This window comes from Anolis sagrei, chromosome 2, assembly GCF_037176765.1.
Source record: "Anolis sagrei isolate rAnoSag1 chromosome 2, rAnoSag1.mat, whole genome shotgun sequence".
NCBI classification, from domain to species: Eukaryota; Metazoa; Chordata; class Lepidosauria; order Squamata; family Dactyloidae; genus Anolis; species Anolis sagrei.
The window spans coordinates 25688873-25712260 of record NC_090022.1 but is presented as its reverse complement, the minus strand read 5'-3'; the positions used below and the strand labels follow the sequence as shown (position 1 = coordinate 25712260).

Below are 23388 nucleotides of genomic sequence, written 5' to 3'. Positions count from 1 at the left end.
CTCTTCCTTTTGCCTTCCACTTTCCCCAGCATAATTGTCTTCTCTAGGCTTTGCTGTCTCCTCATGATGTGGCCAAAGTACTTCAACTTTGTCTCTAGTATCTTTCCCTCCAGTGAGCAGTCGGGCTTTATTTCCTGGAGGATGGACTGGTTGGATCTTCTCGCAGTCCAAGGCACTCTCAGCACTTTCCTCCAACACCACAGCTCAAAAGCATCGATCTTCCTTCGCTCAGCCTTCCCTAAGGTCCAGCTCTCACATCCATAGGTTACTACAGGGAATACCATGGCCTTGACTAGGCGGATCTTTGTTGCCAGTCTGATGTCTCTACTCTTCACTATTTTATCGAGACTGGACATTGCTCTCCACCCAAGAAGGAAGCGTCTTCTGATTTCCTGGCCACAATCTGCATCTGCAGTAATCTTTGCACCTAGAAATACAAAGTCTGTCACGGCCTCCACGGTTTCCCCCTCTATTTTCCAGTTGTCAATCATTCTTGTTGCCATAATCTTGGTTTTTTTGACGTTTAGCTGCAACCCGGCTTTTGCGCTTTCTTCTTTCACCTTGATTAGAAGGCTCCTCAGCTCCTCCTCGCTTTCGGCCATCAGAGTGGTGTCATCTGCATATCTGAGGTTGTTAATGTTTCTTCCAGCAATTTTCACCCCAGCTTTGCATTCATCCAGCCCCGCACATCGCATGATGTGTTCTGCATACAAGTTAAAAAGGTTGGGTGAGAGTATGCAGCCTTGCCGTACGCCTTTCCCAATCTTGAACCAGTCTGTTGTTCCGTGGTCAGTTCTGACTGTTGCTACTTGGTCCTTGTACAGATTCCTCAGGAGAGAGACAAGGTGGCTTGACATATTTTAAGTTGGATCATGATAGGTATGTGTTCCAAGTTTGATCCAGAGCCATTGTCGATGGGATTCATCCAGCTGTCTGATGTGGTTGGACTTCAATTCCTATCATCCCCTATGAGCCCCTCTGCCAACCCTGCCAGTATTTTAAGCTGTATCATGATGGGTATGTGCACCAAGTTTGCTCTAGATCCATCATCAGTGGGATTCACACAGCTGTCTGAATGTGGCTGGAGCTACAACTCCCATCATCCCCTATTAGCCCCTTCACCAACCCTGCCAGTATTTTAAGTTGGATCATGATAGGCATGTGTTCCAAGTTTGGTCCAGATCCATCGTTGGTGGGGTTCATGCAGCTGTCTGAATGTGGCTGGAATACAGCTCCCATCATCCCCTTTTAGCCCCTCTAACAACCCTGCCAGTATTTTAAGCTGTATCAAGATGGGTGTGTGTACCAAGTTTAGTCCAGATCTATCAAGCCATGAAGGAATACATCCTGAAACATACGTACGTACGTACATACATACATACATGTATATAGATTAATGGACAGAAAGTAAAAAAAAGCACAATGCGATGCACCATTTAAAGACCATCAGACAATTCTGAAAAGCTTGTCACACTGGAAAATTCTTCACTTGCTGAAAGAAGGAGAGCAAGGAGGGGTGCAGCCTAATCTCCCCAAAGCCCCAGAGCAACCGGCAATAAACCAGAAACATGAAATGTGGAGAAAGGGTTAAGCCCTGTTTTTCTGCTGAAATTCTATGTGTGCCCCCACCCCCTTGTGCTATGAAAATAGCAAGGAGTCTATCAGAATGAAGGCTGGGTTGATAATAATGTATTACTAATATGCCGCAAAATTAAGGGGGGAATGACTCATGCAAGTGTGTGAACCAGTACTTCCAATCTAGAGCATATTTGCCATCCTTTCAGGGATACATTTCTTTTTAAAGGCTTTAAACGTCTTTTGAGAAATGGAGCACAGCTCTGAATGCATGCATGTTTTGTCCAAGATGTATCTTGGTTCTTTAGCAGATATGAATAGATAACAACAATGTCATCGACTGTGGCATCCTTCTGGATTGGCTCACTGGGCTGAGGCTTGGAGACACGGTTTTAAAGAGGCTCTGTCCCTTTCTGGAGGGCTGACCTCAGAGCATAGTTAATTCTGGAAGATTGCTGTTCAGCCACATGGAGACTGGTCTGTGGAGTCCCACAGGGGTCTGTCTATGCTATTTAACACATATGTGAAACTACTGGGATTCGTTTCCAAAGTTTGGTGATACCCAACGATTACTCCTTTTCATATAATTTGAAGGAAGCTGGTTCTGTGCTAAGCCAATGTCTGGTAACACCAAGGGAGTAGATCACTCATGGACAAACTTGGACTCTCCAGGTGTTTTGGACTTCAGCACCCACAATTCTTAACAGCCTACCAGATGGCCCAAGTTTGCCCATGCCTGGAGTAGATCATAGAATCATAGAATCGTAGAGTTGGAAGAGACTTCGTGGGCCATCCAGTTTAACCCCTATGCCAAGAAGCAGGACAATCGCGTTCAAAGCACACCCAAGAGATGGCCATCCAGCCTCTGCCTAAAAGCCTCCAAAAAAGGAGCCTCCACCACACTCCGGGGCAGAGAGTTCAACTGCTGGACAGCTCTCACAGTTAGGAAGTTCTTCCTAATGTTTAGGTAGAATCTCCTTTCCTGTAATTTGAAGCCATTTTTTCCACATCCTAGTCTCCAGGGCAGCAGAAAACAATCCTGCTCCCTCCTCCCTATGACTTCCCCTCACATATTTATACATGGCCATCATGTCTCCTCTCAGTCTTCTCATCTTCAGGCTAAACATGCCCAGCCCTTTAAGCCACTCCCCATAGGGCTTGTTCTCCAGACCTTTGATCATTTTAGTCACCCTCCTCTGGACACATTCCCACTTGTCAATATCTCCCTTCAATTGCAGTGCCCAGAATTGGACACTGTGATTCCAGGTATGGGTTGACCAAGGCAGAATAGAGGGGTAGCATGACATCCCTGGATCTAGACACTAGACTCCTGGATGGAAACAAAACAGTTTGAATGCAGACAAGACCATGAACTGATCTCTGGGAATAAGATATCAGGATGTGCTAGATGGGCTCCCACTTCAAGTGAAGACAAAAGTCCATAATTTGGAGGTCTTCTGGGTTCAGCCCTGGGCCCGGAGGCTCAGGTTCAGCCATGGCTAAAAATGCATTTGCTGTTTAAACGTAGTGTGCCAATTGGTCTGGTCACAGTAACGTATTTTTTGGTTGCATCTCATTTGAGTTCCTGCAGTACACTCTATGTAAGGCTGCCTTTGAAAAGTGCTCTGATGTTTTGGTTTGAGCTTCAGTCAAATTGATTCTTTGGGATGGCTCAAAGCTAAGCAGGGTCATCCTCAGTGAGTGATTGAATGGAAGACTGTTTTGGAGGACGGAACTGACAAAACTATGTCTGAATATTCCTTGCCTGGAAAATCCTATGAAATTCATGGAATCACCATACGTCAACAGTGACTTGATGCCATATCAACACACACCTCCCTTATTGCAACAGGCACACAAATGTCAGCGTGCTGAAAGAAGCAAAGCCCACCAGCATTTATTTATTGTTTATCTACTGCCACCTTTCTCAGCCCAAAGGCAATGCTCCTATGCCATCAACTTCGCTGGATTGGCCTCGTTGTCAGAATACCTGATCACCATCTCCCAAAGCAGTTACTTACTATACGCTCCCCATTCAAGAACAGAAAGTGGGATGTTGGAGGACAGGAAAAGAGATTTAAAGATAGGTTTAAAACCAAACTTAAAAACTGTGGCATAGACATGAGAACTGAGAAGACCTGGCCCTTGAGCACTCTAACTGGAGGAGCCCCTGGTGGCACAGTGGGTTAAACCCCTCTGCCGGCAGGACTGAAGACCGACAGGTCGCAGGTTCGAATCCGGGGAGAGGCGGATGAGCTCCTTCTATCAGCTCCAGCTCCTCATGCGGGGACATGAGAGAAGCCTACCACTAGGATGTTAACACATCAAATCATCCGGGCTTCCCCTGGGCAACGTCCTTGCAGACAGCCAATTCTCTCACACCAGAAGTGACTTGCAGTTTCTCAGGTTGCTCCTGACATGACCAAAAAAAGCTGTGACCAGCAGTGCTGTGGAATTTGAAGAGGCACTAATGGAGAACAAAAGGGAGAAACATACCAAGAGGAAGGTGCATCAAGCCAACCCTGACCGGGACTGCCTTCCATCTGGAAAACTATGCCCTCACTGTGGAAGAAGATGTGGATCAAGAATAGGGCTCCACAGTCACCTATGTACCTACTGCCAAGACACTACACTTGGAAGGCCATCATACTCGGACAACGAAGGATCACCTAAGTAAGTAAGTAAGCAACAGCTCTACCAGCTAGCTGTCTGTTTCCAGGCAGAATTTATAGTGCTGATGATGGCCTATAAAACCTTATGTAGCTTGGATTTGAGCATATCAGACAAGCTTAGGTCTATGTTGTTTGAAGGACTGTATCACCCCATACAGAGCTAATGTGGTGATGCTTTCAAATCTCTGTTCGGTCAAGCCCAGTAGGTAACCTTAGTCGGATCACACTTAGTGCCTCAAAGGAAGGCAATGGCAAACCCTCTCTAAACAAATCTTGTCAAGAAAACCCTATGATAGTGTTGTTTTAGGGTTGCCACGAGTTAGAAACAACTTGAAGATAGTAAACTATGTTATTCCCACCCCTGCTTTCTGCAGGTTTTCCCCCAAAGCAAAAATAAAAATGACCCCTAGTTGTTGTTTTGCAATTCATAATCAATTGTGTTTTGAAACCATTTTTTCTAAGCTATGAAAAAAAATGAGGAATGTATCTGTTAACGCAGGTGTTTTCTCTTGTGGGCAGGATAATAACAATTGCTAAGATACCTATGTGCTGAAATCCATTTGGAGCTCTGTGTTGATGTCTTCCTTTCAAAAAAACAAACAAACAAACACTTTTAACACAATCTGAATGTGAGGAATATATGGAGTGGAAAAACTTCCATTCATAAGCCTTCTGAATGGGAGAACAGACAACCAGGAACATTTCTTTAAAAATAATAATTTTAGGTGGAAAATTCCAGAACCTCCATACCATAATGAACGTATCTATTTGAGGGTCAAATCAGAAGACCTTTACTTCTTGGGAGGAGAGCAATGACCAATCTCAATAAAATAGTGAGGAGTAAAGACATCACACTGGCAATAAAGATCCACACAGTCAAAACAACAGTATTCCCCGTAGTAACTTATGGATGTGAGAGCTGGACCATAAAGAAGGCCAAGCAAAGGAAGATAGACGCTTTCGAAATGTGGTGCTGGAGGAAAGTTCTGAGAGTGCCTTGGACTGCGAGAAGATCCAACCAGTCCATATTTCAGGAAATAAAGCCCAACTGCTCATTGGAGGGAAGGATAGTAGAGGCAAAGATGAAATACTTTGACCACATCATGAGAAGACAGCAAAGCCTAGAGAAGACAGTGATACTGGGGAAAATGGAAGGAAAAAGGAAGAGGGACCGACCAAGGGCAAGATGGATGGATGGTATCCTTTAAGTGACTGGCTTGATTCTGAAGGAGCTGGGGTGGTGGCGGTCAATAGGGAGCTCTGCCATAGGCTGGTCCATAAGGTCATAAAGAGTCAGAAGCGACTGAATGAATAAACAACAACAACAACATTTGAGAATCAATGTTATTAGAGTCAGGGATAAGTGCCTTGAACTCACTTGAGGGAGGAAAGGGTGGAAAGCCAGAATGAATACTGGATTTTTTGTTCATTTTTAGATTATTTGCCAGCTATCAATTGTTGGGAGCTCCTGGTGGTGCAGCAGTTTAAACCACTGAGCTGCTGAACTTGCTGACCAAAAGGTTGGCAGTTCGAATCCAGGGAGCGGGGTGAGCTCCTGCTGTTAGCCCCATTTTCTGCCATCCTAGTAGTTTGAAAAAAATGCAAATATGAGTAGATCAATAGGTACTTCTCCAGTGGGAAGGTAACGGCACTCCATGCAATCATGCCAGCCACATGAGCTTGGAGGTGTCTATGGACAACACCGGCTCTTCGGCTTAGAGATGGAGATGAGCACCACCCCAAATAGTTGGACGCAACTAGACTTATTGTCCAGGGGAAATCTTTACCTTTTTTTTCAATTGTTGTTTACTATTTAATATGTTTTGGAACTAACAGGTAAGCAAATGGGATGTTTTCATTTTGAAGAAAGAAATTTGTCTCCTTCCAGCAGGAGCAGACAGGGTTTTCCTACAGAAAGTAAAATGTCCTTGAGCTGTTTCTTTTATTTAAAAATACTGTTTCAGAAACAACAACTCAAGATGTGATTGGATGTTACCTGGGTTAGAAGCAGGGCTGTATGCGTCTTGTCCTTTTGTACTCTCCCTGTATAAGCACAAAATGTATTTTTGGCCACATGGGTTAGCACTGGGCAGCTTTTTAGCTCTCATGCTGTGGAAACATACTCTCCAACTGTCTAATTTGGCGGGGACAATCTCAATTAGTCTTCTGTCCCACTTTTTGGCCACTTTCAAAATCTCCTAGTTTCCCTCTTTTTCTCCCACTATCCCCCTTTGCCCTCAGATTACAGTATATACTTGAGTATAAGCAAGTTTTTCAGCCACTTTTTTAGGCTGAAAAAGTCCCCCTTGGCTTATACTCGAGTTGAAGTGGCCTCCATATGATGGGGGATCCAACTCCTATATTCCTCATCATTAGCCATCATGACTGCAGCTGATGGGAGTTGTGATACAGTAACATCTGGAAGGCTGCAGGTTGTTCTGTTTAGTCAGGGTAGTGGGGTTTGAACTCAGATACAAGACTTGCAGGTAGGATATCTGACTTTAAAATGGCATTTAACCCTTTCCCAACCTCAGAATCACAAGTGCTGTTGGATTGCCATTCCCATAGTGGATAATCAAAAGTCGTCATTCAATAACTTGGCACTTTACATGGGGCTGCTCTTGAAGACAGCCCAGAAATTTCAACTGGTCCAACAAGTGGCAGCCAGACTACTAACTGGTGCGAATTACAGGGAGCCGTCAGCCCCCCGGTTTAAGGAGCTCCATTGGCTGCCGTTTACTTTCCGCTCCCTATTCAAGGTACAGGTTCTTACCTGCAAAGCCCTGAACAGTTTGGGACCCGCCTACCTTTGTGACTGCATTTCTTTTTACGAACCTACACGATCACTTTGATGTTCTGGAGAGGCCCCTCTCTCACTCCCACCCCCATCGCAAGTGCGGCTTGTGGGGACGAGGGAGAGGTCCTTCTCTGTGGTGGCCCCTCAGCTCTGGAACTCGCTCCCCAGAGAAATTAGGCAAGCTCCCACCTCGGCAGTCTTTAGGAAGAGCTTGAAAACTTGGTTGTTCCAGTGTGTTTTCAATGACTGAATGAACAATAATCCCTCACCTGACCAAACCCTACAAAAATTCCCTCAGAAGCACTTTATTTTACCTGCAAGTGCAATTAAACCCTATTTTTGTTCCCTGGATCCTCTGTCCAGATACATTACATTGCTCTCTCACCCAGTGTTTTAGAAATTTTAATCTTTGCAACCGGCCCTGCCCACTGTGATCAATTTTTCTTGTGTTCAATTATTGTGATTTTATATTGTTTGTTGTGCTTATTTATATTGTTTTTTGTATTTTGTTTATTTTTTCTTTATATTTTATTGCTGTATTCTTATGTTGCATATTTGTATTGCTGTATTGTTGGGCTTGGCCTCATGTAAGCCGCCTCGAGTCCCTTTGGGGAGATAGTGGTGGGGTATAAATAAAGTATTATTATTATTGTTTGAAACACAACAAGATGAGTCCACAGCAGACAAGATCACTCTGCTGGCTGTTGTATTGGATCACACATCAGACACTGCCCAAGTGTCTAGGACTGTGTGATGTATCGGCGAATGATGCATGCAGATCCCAGCAAGGTGGCCTTCTGCAGCTGGCAGAAGGTAATTTTGTCAGTGCTGATTGTGTTTAAGTGCAGGCCAAGGTCTTTAGGCACTGCACCCAGTGTGCCGATCACCATTGGAACCACCTTGACTGGCTTGTGCCAGAGTTATTGTTGTTGTTGTTGTTGTTGTTGTTGTTAGGGGACCCAAATTGGGTAAAAACCAAAGGGCACAGACCACTATGTAAAAAATTATAATTGACCTACTGTATGCATGGATTCTCTGTCCATGGTCCTTTGAAGGCAGCTATGAGGCTGATGAGACCCTTGATGAAAAGGAATTTGACATCTCTGGCTTAGTAGGCCTTCCTTGAATTGTCAGTGACTACTCTGCACAAGATCTCAAAGCAAAGGGGAGTCTTTCCCCGTCCCACTCTTTGAGGTTCTTTTAACTGGATATATGACAGAGATTAAATCTATTCTATATTATGGGTCTTTGGGCACTAGCAACAAGACAATACATTATGCTTTGTCTGCGTTTTTTGTGGACATATTGAGGTGAAATGTAGGATATGGAGATAATTTTGTTATAGTTTTCAAAGGGCATATCAGTCTTGCAGCAGACAATGAGGTATAGACAAACACGATTGACCTGAAATATAATTAGATCTCTAAAAACAACCTTCTCTTCTTGTCCTCAGATGCCGCTTCTCCTAGTGTTGAGCTTGCTGGTGATAACACAGCCAGGACATGGGGCGCTTCACCTGAACATTACAGAAGGTAAGGTTTCTTTTATCTTCCCAGCTTCTATGTGTCTGCCCCTTTGAGCAAGCCTAGGTAACCGTTGGGCCTTCAGATGTTATGACCTATAGTTCCCATAATCCTTGAACAATGACAATGATGTCTGGAGATTGATCTTTTATGGCGGTCTGAAAGTCACAAAAGCAGCCCTAGGAGCTTCACACAGCCCATGGGCCATACTTTGCCCATCCCTTCCCTAAATTATCAAGTTTGCAAAGTCCCATTATGGTCCTCATTCAAAAAAGCATTACTGCTGTATATTTTTTTGGAATGGAATTTATTTAGAGGCACCTTTGTACTTTCCTACCCTGGCTATCTTTCGCAAGGACCTAAAAACATGGATGTTCCATTGTACCTATGACTGAGCAGTTCATCAGATAATTGGCCCCGAACTTACCAAAGCTCTTGCACTTTAGTATGGCCCTCTGCCCTATAATCCTGACACTTTAATGCCAAAGGACATTACTCTTCCAGCCCTAGCTTTATTGAATTTTGCACTTTCCCTTAGCCCTATCCAGAAACTATTGCACAACCTCTGAACCCTCCGAACTCCGCATTTATTAGTGTTCAGCCATGGGATTGTTTTTATGATGTTATGTTCTGTTATTGTGATGTGTTAATCTTATTTTGATTTGTTGATTTTATTTTGATTTGATTTTATTGCGCTATGTTTTAATCTGTGTTTTTTGGGCTTGTACCTTTGTAAGCCGCCCTGAGTCCCTTCGGGGAGATGGAGGCACGGTATAAAAATAAAGTTGTTGTTGTTGTTGTTGTTGTTGTTATTGGTCAGCGGTTTAACCCACAGCACCACTAGGGGTCCCTATAAGGTGTACTTTTTGTAAAACGGGAGTAACTTTTGTAAAACAGTAAAAATGACATCATTTCTGCATACATCAGAAATCCACCCACCAAAATGTGATATATTTTTAAGATTTTTAATACCTATCTGTAGCTCATCTGCAGCTTATCCTCTGTGACAGTGATGTGTCTTTTGGGGCATGTTTTGTTGAAACGGCGCGCAATACACTTCCAGTGGCAGTCAGAGAAAGACCACAACTAAAGTCATAAATATTTTCTGCATTCCCATTATCGTTTTCTTTTGTATTAAAAATCTTGTTTATAAAAACTTTGAAAATTCGCCAAAAATCTGTGGATAAGTGAAATGTCCTGAACTTTGGTGGGCTAACAGTGGTAAATATGTTCTACCATTGTAACAAGTTTCATCTCAATAGCTTTAAAAATGAAGGAGATATAATTGGGAGTTTCCCCAATTATAGTAATTTAATTATGCACAATTACTGTAACAAAATAATAATGAAATGTTGTTACTTTCATTATAGTAATGAAATGTTCACTAAGTATACTTTCGAAAGGAAGCAACAGTGCTCCCTAGTTTTGTAATGACTTTTGAACCATTTTTAATGGCTCGCACATCCCTAGTATCGCAGTAGTCCTCTAGCATCCTTAAATGATGGGTTAGCTACTTTAAAATGAATTTGTGAGATTTCAGAAGCAAAGCAGGGTTGGGCTTGGTTAGTAACTAGATGGGAAAATACTAGGAAATACCAAGGACCTCCAGGCTGAACAAGGAGTAAAATCATACTTGAAATCCTGGAGAACCACTGCTATGAGTCTGAGCTGTCAAACTGGACTAAATGGACCACTAGCCTGACTCTATATAAGGCAGCATCCTATGATGCAATTTTGGCAACATCTGAGATAACTAACTTGTAGCTTGCTTAGGCTCGTTTAAATCTTCCACTGTTTTTCTCATTTTGGTGCAGCACGCACACACATACCCCAAACACAAATGCGGCACTAAAGCAAGCTTTGGCTGCTCTACTCCAATCTGAGTCTGGTTCCTCTGAACTGACTGACTGCCCTTTTGACATTCCCACACTTCCCCCAGAGAGCCTTGTTCTGGAGCATTGCAGATAATATTGAAAAGGCAACTTCTACTTCCCTGTCAATATTCCCCTGGAGATTTGAATCAAATGGTTGTTGGGGCAGCAGCAGTTGTGAGGGTTCAACTCGACTGCTGCTCGACCTTCAGAAGTGCCTTATCTCTGCTTTCCTCAAATTCCTGCTTGAGGAAAGATAAGTCTCCGTTGTTATGAATTGTGCCAGCCACATAATGCCTTCAGAAGCTATTTTGATCCTTCGGTCCTCCCAATATTGCAGATTGTAAGATCCCTCAAAACATACCCTGTAAAGTTGATTTTTAAAGTAACTAGAAAATATTTCTCAAATGAAATTGCTTTGGAAATGTAACATAAAGTGTGTCTTCATGGTAGAATTGGTGCAGTTTGATGCCACTTTTACTGCCAGACCTCAATGTAGGAAATCATGGGAGTTGTGATTTTATAAGGTCATTTGCCTTCTCTGCCGAAGAGTGCTGACCAACCTATTAATCCCAATATTCCAGAGCTATGAGCCATAGCAGTTAAAGTGTCAAACTATACTGATTCTACAGTGTAGACCTACTCTATGTTATACACACATCTGCGAGTATCCTTTTCTTATACGATTAACTTGTAGAAGTCTCCGGTAGCATAATGGGTTAAACCCTTGTGCCGGCAGGACTGAAGACTGACAGGTCGAAGATTCAAATCCGGGGAGAGTGCAGATTAGCTCCCTCTGTCAGCTCCAGCTTCCCATGCAGGCACATAAGAGAAGCCTCCCACAAGGATGGTAAAACATCCTGTTCAAATCCGGGGGAGAGTGCAGATAAGCTCCCTCTGTCACCTCCAGCTCCCCATGCAGGAACATGAGAGAAGTCTCCCATAAGGATGGTAAACATCAAAACATCCGGGTGTCCCCTTCAGGAATTCTGGGATTTGAAGGCCAAAACAGCTGGATGGCTGCAGTTTGAGGATGCTGCTCTAAGGCAGTGGGTTCCACTGTTGAACAGCTCTTTCAAACAGGAGATTCTTCCTAATGTTCAGGTGGAACCTCCTCTCTTGTCATTTGAACCCATTGCTCTGTGTCTTAGTCTCCAGGGCAGCAGAAAATAAGCCTACTCCATCTTTCTTTTGACATCCTTTCACATATTTCAACATGGCTATCATGTCCCCTCTCAACCTTCTTTTCTCCAAGCTAAGTATACCCAGTTCCTTCAGCTGCTCTTCATAGGACTTGATTTCCAGACCATTGATCATTTTGGTTGTCCTCCTCTGGACATGTTCCAGCTTGTCAATATCCTTCTTGACCTCAGGTGTTCATAACTGGACACAGTGTTCTTCTAGGTGAGGTCTGATCAAAGCAGAACAGGGTGGCATTATGATTTCCCTCCATCTAGACCAGTGGTTCTCAATCTGTAGGTCCCTAGATGTTTTGGCCTTCAACTCCCAGAAATCCCAACAGCTGGTAATCTGGCTGGGATTTCTGGAAGTTGTAGGGCAAAACATGTGGAGACCCATAGATTGAGAACCACTGATCTCAACAAATTAAATGATCAAGGGTCTGGAGAACAAGCCCTATGAGAAGGTCAAGTTTAGTTCTCCGCTTGTTGAAAAGAGCTGGGCATGTTTAGCCTGAAGAAGAGAAGGCTGAGAGGAGACATGATGAGGGCCATGTATAAATATGTGAGAGGAAGTCATAGGGAGGAGGGAACAAGTTTGTTTTCTGCTGCCCTGGAGACTAGAACATGAAACAATGGCTTCAAACTACAAAAAAGGAGATTCCATCTGCACATTAGGAAGAACTTCCTGACTATGAGAGCTGTTCAGCAGTGGAACTCTCTGCCCTGGAGTGTGGTGGAGGCTCCTTCTTTGGAAGCTTTTAAACAGAGGCTGGATGGCCACCTGTTGAGGGTGCTTTGAATGCAATATTCCTGCTTCTTGGCAGGGCATTGGACTGGATGGCCCATGAGGTCTCTTCCAACTCTAGGATTCTATGATTTAAACACTATACTCTTATTGATGCAGCTTAAATCCCATTGGCTTTTTAAGCTACTTTCATTAGCGAATATGTTTTAATAATTATTTAACTAAAAACCAGGCTAGGTTCAGTGAATCCTAAAACTTCCAAAGTCAAGACTTATTCTAGCTGAAAATGCCTGGACAAATAGAAAAGTTTTGTTCTAGTGCAGAAGGGATAGTGACAGCCATGTCATAAGCAGAGCACTGTAGCAGAAAATGCAGTTTCCTTTGCTGTCATATAGGCAGAGATTGGATGCATTGCTTCTTTATGCACCCTCTCATTAGGGGGAGGACGCTATATGCCAAACTTTCAAAATATAATTTTCAGAATCTCCAGGCAGCACTCTTTCTCTGTTCCAACCTCTTTCATTCTCCTGTTTTTTCTCTTTCATTGGGCTGTTGTCATGGGAAACACATATCGGGGAATTATAAATGAGGCAAAAGCAGGAGGAGGAGGGAAGGGTCATTGCTCCATGGCGGAGTGCATGTTTTGCATGCAGAAAATCCCTAGATCACTCCCTGGCAACTCCAGGACTAGAAAAGAATCCTGACTGAGACCCTGGAGAACTACACTTGACCTTTTATACCCACACCTTCTGCATCCAGAGATTCAAACATTTTTGAAAAGGAAACTCCCCAAACAAACCTTGGTTTTTCCATGCTCCGAGCACTACGCTAATATGTTGGCATGCCCTGCTGTAATCTCAACCATGTCACAAATCTTCAGGCTCTCTTCCTCACTTGTTTAAGTTATTTGCTATTTTATAGATAAAACTCCATCTTACTCAACTGTTATATATAATGTGACCTGAGCATCCACAGATTTCCATATCCATGGGAGGTCCTTGAACCAAACCCCAGTGGACACCATTGGGCCAATCACCACCAATAGTAATATTTATTTATTTACCATATTTATATCCCGCTCCTCTCAGCCCAGAGGCAACTCGGAGCAGTTCACAGATTGGCAACCATTCGATGCCTCAACAATTATAAAAAATAAAAAAATCATAAAATTATGTTAAAAACAATGGCATATGATATAAAAATATTTAAAAAACTGTACAAAGCCTTAAAACATTATCGTGAGCATCTCCATGTCAACTCATTATTCCATTGCGTTATCAAGTGCTGTGCACATCTGCTTACCCCTCCCCGAGAAGAGTCTCAGAAACAGCCTTCTTATTGACTGAGAGGCCGGCCAATCACAGCAGAGGAGGATGTTTGGTGGGAGGATTCTCCATCTAGTTCCAAAAAGGAAGAGAAGGACAGGTGGAGAGATCTTTAGCCTTCTCTGATTTCTGATGGTCTGGCGACTCCTGTGAAATGGGTCGTTTGACTCCCAGGTTGAGAAACTCTGGTTTAAGTCAAAGCTTTAAAGGAAGTATCCAAGGTGCTGAATCGTATTGCACCTAAACAACATTTGAGACCAGGGGTCCTCAAAATTTTTGAACAGAGGGCCAGGTCACAATCCCTCAAACTGTTGAAGGGCTGGATTATAATTTGAAAAAAACATGAAGTCCTATGCATACTGCACATATCTTATTTGTAGTTCAAAGTACTCTTAAAAACAATACAATAATTAAAATGAAGAACAATTTTAACAAATATAAACTATTAGTATTTCACTGGGAAGTGTGAGCCAGCTTTTGGCTGATGAGATGGGATTGTTGTTGTGTTCTTTCAAGTGGTTTAAGACTTAAGCTGACCCTGAGTGAGGGCCGGGTAAATGACTTTGGAGGGCCCTATCCCGCCCACAGGACTTAATTTAGGGATTCCTGTTTTAGACAGTAGAATAATCTGCCCAGGAATGTGGGGGTCTCCTTCTTTGGGTGTTTTTAAGCAGAGGCTGGATGGGCATCTTCGAGGAGTGCTTTGACTGTGTCTTCCTGCATGGCAGAATGAGGTTGGACTAGATGGCTGTTTTGGGCTTTTATTTTATTTATTTATTTATTTCAAATATTTATACCCTGCCCTTCTCAACCCGACTCAGGATGGCTTACAACCGGCAACAATTCAATGCCCCTATATATACATAATAAAACACAATAATTACATATAAATAAAACATTAAATCAATTCAATTTAAAAACTGTTTAAAATATTACTGCCTGGTGGCCTAATCTAAGCTGAATTCTGTGACCAGAGACTCTATCAGAAGCTTCTCCATAGTCCATTTCCATAGTGAATTATCCAACTATTAATTTTCCAACTATTAATTTTTCAGACTCAAACTTGAATAGATGTTCTGGTCTATATGGAAGCCTCCAGTTCCTGCTCTCTCTCTGTCGTTTTGTTGGTGCTGGGAGGTTTCAGATTTGAGTTTCTTATCCTAGCCTTATCCTTGACCTTGAAGGAGTTGGGGGTGGCAACAGCTGATGGGGAGCTCTGGCATGAGCTGGTCCATGAGGTCACAAAGAGTCGGAAGCGACTGAACGAATAAACAATCCAAGCCTAATGTCAAAAATATAGTTCAGTGCTAACCTTCCTTTGTCTTTTCTTTCATTCAGCCCAGTCAAAAACCAAACAGAAAAATAAAAAAAGGGAAGGCTTGCAGTTGGTTGACGTGTAGGTTGAAAGCAGGCGTTTTTCTGTGTTGCCGAGCTGCCATGACACCCCTGATTTATTCTCCTCTCTCAGTCCAAAGCACCAGTTTGTTTGTTCTTTAATCATACTGAGAGATTGGATTTGATAAGGTCATATGTTTGCCTCAGCTTCCACATGGTGGCAATTTAAGGTTTGGTTCAGGAGGCCAGATGGAGTCAAAAGCTTTTCAGAACTCAGTAGAGCCGGCAACAATAGCAGAAATCTGTGCTCCTTCTTTGACTTTTTCCTCCCTCCTGCCTTGGTGGAGATAAATGTCTTTAATGAATATGGAAAAAAATTGCGGTTAGTGGTTTGCTGTGTCTTTGTCTGGAAGTGAAACTGACTTGAATGGCTGTTAATTACATGGCAATTGTCTCTGTCAAGGAGGCTGCTGAGCAGTTTCCCTTCATTACAGCGAACATAATTATCAGATCCTGGGGACAAACAACAGGGGACAGCTATCTCCATCGTGCCCTATTTTCTAGCTTCCCAGGGGCATTTGACTGCCCACTGCTGGGAACAGCATGCTAGGACGACATGGGCCCGTAATCTGATCCAACGCGGCAGTAATTCTGCTCATAACATTTTGATGGCTGGAGACTGGATATCTTTATTTTGAAAATTTTCTAGGTCACCCCAACCCTAGGGCTTTTAATGAGAACCAGACCATTGCTTCAGACAATGCTATGTATTTGAATAAGCAGGTTTCCATACATAGTGCAGTGGTGAGAATGTTGATTAAGAGACCCAGGTTCAAATCTCCACTTGAAAACCAAGATTACTTGGATAACTTTGGGCCAGTAACTACCTTTCAGCCCAAAGTACTGTAGAAACTGTTGTGCAGATACTTACTTACTTACTTCCTTACTTACTTACTTAGGTCATCCTTTGTAGCTCAAGGATGATGGTCCCCCAAGTCCGGTGTCTTGGTGGTGGGTTCATATGTGGTTGTGGAGCCCTATTCGTGATCCGCATGTTTCTCCCGCAGTGAGAATATTGGTTTCCAGGTGGAAGGCGGTCCCAGTCATGGTTGGGTTGATACACCTTCTTCCCTTTCAATCTCCATTCGTGCCTCTTCGAATTCTGCAGCACTTCTGGTTACAGCTGACCTCCAGTTAGAGCACTAAAGGACCAGGGCTTCCCAGTTCTCAGTGTTTATGCCAGAGTTTTTAAGGTTGGTTTTAAGCCTATCTTTAAATCTCTTTTCCTGTCCACCAATGTTGTTTCCCATTCTTGGGTTGGGAATATAGTAACTGCTTTGGGAGACGGCGATCGGGCATTTTGTCAACGTGGCCAGTCCACCAGAGTTGATGGCATAGGATTATCACTTCAGTGCTGGTAGTCTTTGCTTCTTCCAGCATGCTGACATTTGTCTGCCTGCCTTCCAAAGAGATTTGCAGGAATTTTCAGAGGCAGAGCTGATGGAATTGTTCTAGGAGTTGAGTGTGATGTCTGTAGACAGTCCATGTTTCGCAGGTGTATAGCAGGGTTGGGAGGACAATAGCTTCATAAACAAGCACCTTGGTCTCCCTACGGATGCCCCCGTCCTCAAACACTCTCTGCTTCATTTGGAAAAATGCTGCACCCGCAGAGCTCAAGCGGTGTTGTATTTCGGTCTCAATGTTGACTTTTGTAGAGATGTAGCTGCCAAGGTAGCGGAAATGGTCAACATTTTCTAATGTTACACCATTAAGCTGTATTTCGAACATTGCAGAGGGATTGGCTGCTGGAAAGAGCACTTTGGTTTTCTTGATGTTCAATGAGTGGCTGAGCTTCTCGTATGCTTCTTCAAAGCTGTTTAGAGTGGCTTGTAGGTCTTCTTCCTAATGTGCACAACTATGTTGTTATCAGTACATTGGAGTTCTATAACAGATTTTGTTGTGACCTTGGTTTTCGCTTTCAGTCTGCTGAGATTAAATAGTTTGCCATGTGTCCGATAGATGATGTGCAGATAATAATGGGCAGAAGGACAATGTGTGCCCACTTGAACTCCTTGGAGGAAGGTGGAATATTATTGATGATTATGATATCCCAGACTAGTGGGATGATAAACAGAAGAGGGAGAATGCTGTATCATGTCCAACACATCAACTCCCTGAGGTCATGATCAGGTTGCTTCATTGCTTTCTCTGGCTAGTATCAGTCACCTGGATAAAAAACTAGGACTCATTCTCCATCAAACTTCTGATTCAAGAATGTATATGGAATAGAAGGCATGTTTATCAAATTTGAAGATAACCCCAAATTGGGAGGGACAGCTGATACATCAGAGAACAGGATCAGAATCCAAAATGACTCTAACAGATTAGATAGCTGGTCCAAAACTATCAAAATGGATCTCAGCTGGGGAAATGTATGTTACTACATTTAGGCAATAAAAATAAAATGCACACATATAGGATGATGCCTGGCTTGAAAGTGTACAAAATGCATGACGTTGTGGGTGAACTACAACTCATGTCATGCCAGGGTAACCCCGAAAAACTACATCAGTACTTAAAGTTTGTGATGTTGGGCAAGCTTGCTCTATATGCATCTTTGGTGGGGTTCAGTGTGCTCTCTGGCTGTAGGATAAATTACAACTCCCACTATGGTGAGTCAGTCCCCTCAAACCCCTCCAGTAGGTTGGGTTGGTCATGGGGGTTCTGTGTGTCAAGTGTGGTCCAGGTCCATTGTTGGTGGAGGTCACAGTTTCTCTGGTTGTGTGTGAGCTACAACTCCCAGAAAGGAAGGTCAGTGTCTCCCCCCCCCCCCCCCAAAAAAAACCCCTCCAGTAATCAAATGTCTACATATCAGGTATGTGTGCCAAGTTTGGTCCAGATCCATTGATGTTGTTTGGAAGCTTCTCTGAGAAGAGTTGAGATAGAGCAAGGTAAAAATATAATAAATTAATAAATTAATTAAAAGATAACCTAAGTGATCCAAGGTTTGGAAACCAAGCCCTATAAAGAGCGACTGAGGGATCTGGGTATGTTTAGCTTGGAGTAAAGAAGGCCAAGAGGGGACATAATAGCCATGTTGAAATATATGAACAGAGATAATGACGTCTTGGCATCCTACATTTATTTATATACAGGTCTCATCACAGTTATATGGACAATAAAAAGAGTATCTTTAGAAAATGTTGCTCTCTCAAGAGAATTAACTTTTAGGCCAGCAGAATATAGTATCTTCAAATTTCACGAGTGACAGTTAAACTGCTCAAAAGACCTGTATTCTCTTACACAATTCTTTGAAAGTTGACTGCCAGTGTCACTATTTATATCAGCATTCCTCAACCTGGGGGTTATGACCCCTGGGGGAGGTTGCAAGGGGGTGTCAAAAGGGTTGCCAAAGACCATCAGAAAACACAGTATTTTCTGTTGGTTATGGGAGCTCTGTGTACCAAGATTAGTTCAATTTCATTGTTGGTGAGGTTCAGAATGCTCTTTGATTGTAGGTGAACTATAAATCCCAGCAACTACAACTCCCAAATGTCAAAGTCTGTTTTCCCCAAACTCCACCAGTGTTCACATTTGGACATATTGAGTATTTGTGCAAAGTTTGGCCCAGATTCATCATTGTTTGAGTCCATAGTGCTCTCTGGATGTAGGTGAACAACAACTCCAAAACTCAAGGTCGATGCCCACCAAACCTTCCAGTATTTTCTGTTGGTCATGGGAGTTCTGTGTACCAAGATTAGTTCAATTCCATCGTTTGTGGAGTTCAGAATGCTCTTTGATTGTAGGTGAACTATAAATCCCAGCAACTACAAATTCCAAATGTCAAGGTCAAGTTTCCCCAAACTCTACCAGTGTTCACATTTGGGTATATTGAGTATTCATGTCAAGTTTGATCCAGATCCATCATTGTTTGAGTCCATAGTGCTCTCTGGATGTAGGTGAACTACAACTCCAAAACTCAAGGTCGATGCCCACCAAACCCTTCCAGTATTTTCTGTTGGACATGGGGGTCCTGTGTAGGAAGCTTGGTCCAATTCTATCATTGGTGGAGTTCAAAATCCTCTTTGATTGTAGGTTAATTATAAATCCCAGCAAATGCATCTCCCAAATGTCAAGGTCTATTTTTCCCAAGCTCCACCAGTATTCAAATTTGGGCAAACTGGGTATGTGTGCCAAATTTTGTCCAGTGAATGGAACTTCATCCTGCATATCAGATATTTACATTAGGATTCATAACCGTAGCAAAATTACAATTATGAAGTAGCAACGAAAATAATTTTATGGTTGGGGGTCACCACAACATGAGGAACTGTATTAAGGGGTGTGCAGCATTAGGAAGGTTGAAGAACAGTTATTTATATCATTCTGGATCTCATCTATACTCTCATCCCATTCTTGCAAATTAAATATCTGTATTGTATCCCATCAATGCATCTGAAGAAGTGAATAGAATCCACAAAAACTAATGCTAAAATAAATCAGTGAGTTTCTAAGAAGTGACACAGATTCATCCTGTCTCCCCAACCTTCTTGTGCTAACATTATGACTGTCTTCCCAGGAACGCTTTGCATGCCCCAATGGACTCCCAGCGACCATAACATGGAGACAAACACTACCATCGAACATTCATCATGCTGCTGTTAGCTTCAGGAGCCACTTGAAAAGTTGGCAGTCCTGTTAAGAAAGCAGCCATACATAAATCCAGCCACATTGTGAGCACAAGAATAAAGCTGCCTGTGAGATACCGATGGTAATCAGTTGCTCATTGTTTTCCCCAAACCATTTTGTATAATTCATGTAATGTGCCTATGAAAAAAACTCAGTTCCCAATAGACATTTTCACAGTGTGCTGTACAATAATTACTTGATTTGCATGCATGGTTCAGGTTCTCTCCTGTGGTACATTATGATTAGCACACCTGTTCCTTCCCTTTTAAATTTGGCTTCGCTCAGTCAGGGCACAAATAAAACCTACAGTAGCAGAGCAGCCAGAGGAGGATTTTTTGAAAAAAAATCTTCCTTGCGTTCTTCCAAGAGAGACTTAGTTCATGTTTTCAATGAAAGTTTCAACCTGGTGTACACCCCAGATGTATGGGACCATAACTCCCATCTTCCCCAGTCAGCAGGGCCCTTGACAACATTGTATTGCACTAACATTTCACAGCTGCCAATTCCCTGGGTTTCTATCCAGAGACTATGGATTCTTCTATCCAGAGAATATGGGCAACTGGATTTAAATTACAAGAAAAGAGAATTAGTAGGATTTCTTTAGTGTATGAGCTATTTAACAATAGAGTGGATCACTGTTAAATAGAGAGATTTACTCTATTTAACAGTAGAGTGAATCACCAGCAATTATAAGATCTATCAACCGAAAGATTGAAAGTTTGAAGCCTTGAGTTGGCGTGAGCTGCCAATTGTCAGCCCAGCTTACTGTTTACCTAAGCAGTTTAAAAAACAGCTTTAGCTGTAATTAGAAAAATTAGGTGCCACTAGAAGTGGGGGAGGTGTTTTACGACGCCATAAAGAAAGATCAGAAAATGCTGGGCGACCAAAAGGAAGGAGGAAGTCCTGATGGCTCTTCGTCATAGAGGTGGAGTGACAGTACCCCCTGTGGCTGGATTCAAGCCCAACCTTCCATGGCACTAAAAAAAGTTGGACATTGAGCCAAAACAACATGCCTCCTTCTGTTATGACTGTCTCTGTCTTGTCTGTACAAAGCTGCATTGAATGTTTGCCGTGTATGTGTACTGTGATCCATCCTGAGCCCCCTTCAGGATGAGAAGGGTGGAATATATATAAAGTATTATTATTATTTAGACATTAAACATCTTTAGAGGTCTTTAAGTAGAAACTTAATGGATATATTTCAGGACTGTTTTAGTCATGCCATCCTGCATGGTAGTAGGTTGGACTGGATAGTCCTTGTGGTCCCCTCCAAGTTTAAGATTTTATTATTAGCTATGGGATGACACAGATCAAGAATCTGGATTCCTTGTTATATACATATAGGTGTGCATGAACATTTCACCTTCAGGGATAGCCTAAGACAGTATTTCTCAACTTTCCTAATGCCGCGACCCCTTAGTACAGTTCCTCATGTTGTGGTGACCCCCAACCATAAAATTAGTTTGTTGTTACTTCACAACTGGAATTTTGCTACTGTTATGAATCATAATGTAAACATCTGATATATGTATTTTCATTCACTAGACCAAATTTGTCACAAATACCTGATATTCTAAAATTTGAATACTGGTGGAATTGGGGGAGGATTGATTTTGCCATTTGGGAGATGTAGCTGCTGGGATTTATAGTTAATTATTTATTTTATTTATTTCAAGCATTTCTACCCCTCCCTTCTCCCCCCTAAGGGGACTCAGGGTGGCCTCACACAAGCATCATATGATGCTATCAACATATAAGCAATCAAAAATTACATTTAAAACGTTAAAAATCATTAAAAACACATTATACAATTCATTAAACAATAAATTAAACATGCCAATCAAAGAGCATTCTGCCAATCAAATTAAATATGCCAATCAAAGAGCATTCTGAATCCCCATCGATGGAATTGAACCAAACTTGACACACAGAACTCCCATGACCAACAAAAATACTGGAAGGGTTTGGTGAGCATTGACTTTGAGTTTTGGAGTTGTAGTTCACCAACATCCAGAGAGACCTGTGGACCCAAACAATGATAGATCTGGACCAAACTTGGTATGAATACTCAATATTTATTATTTATTTATTTATTTCTGGTACTTTTACCCCGCCCTTCTCAACCCCCGGAGGGGGACTCAGGGCGGCTTACAGAGAAGGCAGAATTCGATGCCTTTATACACTACACATAGTATACAAAAATATACAAAAACAAATATACAGAAATATAATTAAAACGATCATCACAGTTAAAACATCAGCAACCGGTGCCCAACATATTATATAAAATATCATATAAAAATTCTTGTAATCAGCGTTTCGTTTCCAGAGTTCCTCGTGTCCAGTCCGTTAGTCATTTCCTAGCCGTCCATAAAGTTCTCTCTTTATCTGCCCGCCTGACCAAATGCCTGGTCCCAGATCCATGTTTTTAGTTTTTTCCTAAAAGAAAGGAGCGATGTTGCAGATCTAATTTCCCCGGGGAGTGAGTTCCACAGGCGGGGGGCCACCACCGAAAAGGCCCTGCTTCTCGTCCCCGCCAATCTCACCTGTGATAGAGGCGGGGTCGAGAGCAGGACCTCTCCAGAAGATCTTAGGCTCCGGGGTGGGACATAGAGGGAGATCCGTTCGGACAGATATACTGGGCCAGAACCGTATAGGGTTTTATAGGTCAAAACCAGCACCTTGAATTGTGCTCGGAACTGGATCGGCAGCCAGTGGAGCTGACACAACAGGGGGGTGGTATGCTCCCTGTATGACGCTCCGGTGAGCAATCTGGCTGCCTCTCGCTGGACTAATTGTAGTTTCCGAGCAGTCTTCAAAGGCAACCCCATGTAGAGTGCGTTGCAGTAATCTAACCGGGATGTGACAAGAGCGTGGACCACCGTGGCCAGATTCGACTTCCCAAGGTACGGGCGCAGCTGGCGCACAAGTTTTAATTGTGCAAAAGCTCTCCCGGCCACCGCCGAGACCTGGGGTTCCAGGCTCAGCGATGAGTCCAGGATCACTCCCAAGCTGCGAACCTGAGTCTTCAGGAGGAGTGTAACCCCGTCTAACACAGGCTGTAACCCTATACCCTGTTCAGCCTTACGACTGACCAGTAGGACCTCTGTCTTGTCTGGATTCAATTTCAATTTGTTAGCTCTCATCCAGTCCGACATAGCAGCCAAGCACCGATTCAAGGTCTGGACAGCCTCCTTGGTGAAAGGTGGGAAGGAGTGACAGATTTGGACATCATCTGCGTAGAGATAACATCTCATTCCGAAACTCCGAATGATCTCCCCCAGCGGCTTCATGTAGATGTTAAATAACATCGGGGACAAGATTGATCCCTGTGGGACTCCACACAACAACGGTTGTGGGGCCGAACAGGTGTCACCCAATAACACCTTCTGTGACCGTCCCTCAAGAAAGGATCGGAGCCACTGCAAGGCAGTGCCCCCGAGCCCCATATCCTTGAGGCGCCCCAGAAGGATACCGTGATCGACGGTATCGAAGGCCGCTGAGAGATCCAGCAAAACCAACAGGGACACACTCCCCCTGTCCATTTCCCGGTGAAGATCATCTACCAAGGCGACCAAAGCTGTCTCAGTACCATGTCCCGGCCTAAAGCCAGACTGTGCCGGATCTAGATAATCAGTGTCTACCAGAAACCCCTGGAGTTGAGTCGCCACCACA

General features: G+C 43.0%; 1 protein-coding gene across 1 annotated transcript in view; it reads left to right on the top strand.

The window, feature by feature from the left end:
* The window catches only part of GABBR1 (gamma-aminobutyric acid type B receptor subunit 1), a 301061-nt gene that overhangs the window by 151145 nt on the left and 126528 nt on the right, over positions 1 to 23388 (top strand). The window contains exon 3 of the mRNA XM_060759261.2: positions 8498 to 8576. Within this exon, the coding sequence (XP_060615244.2) occupies positions 8498 to 8576 (79 nt within the window). The remainder of the gene's footprint in view (positions 1 to 8497; positions 8577 to 23388) is intronic.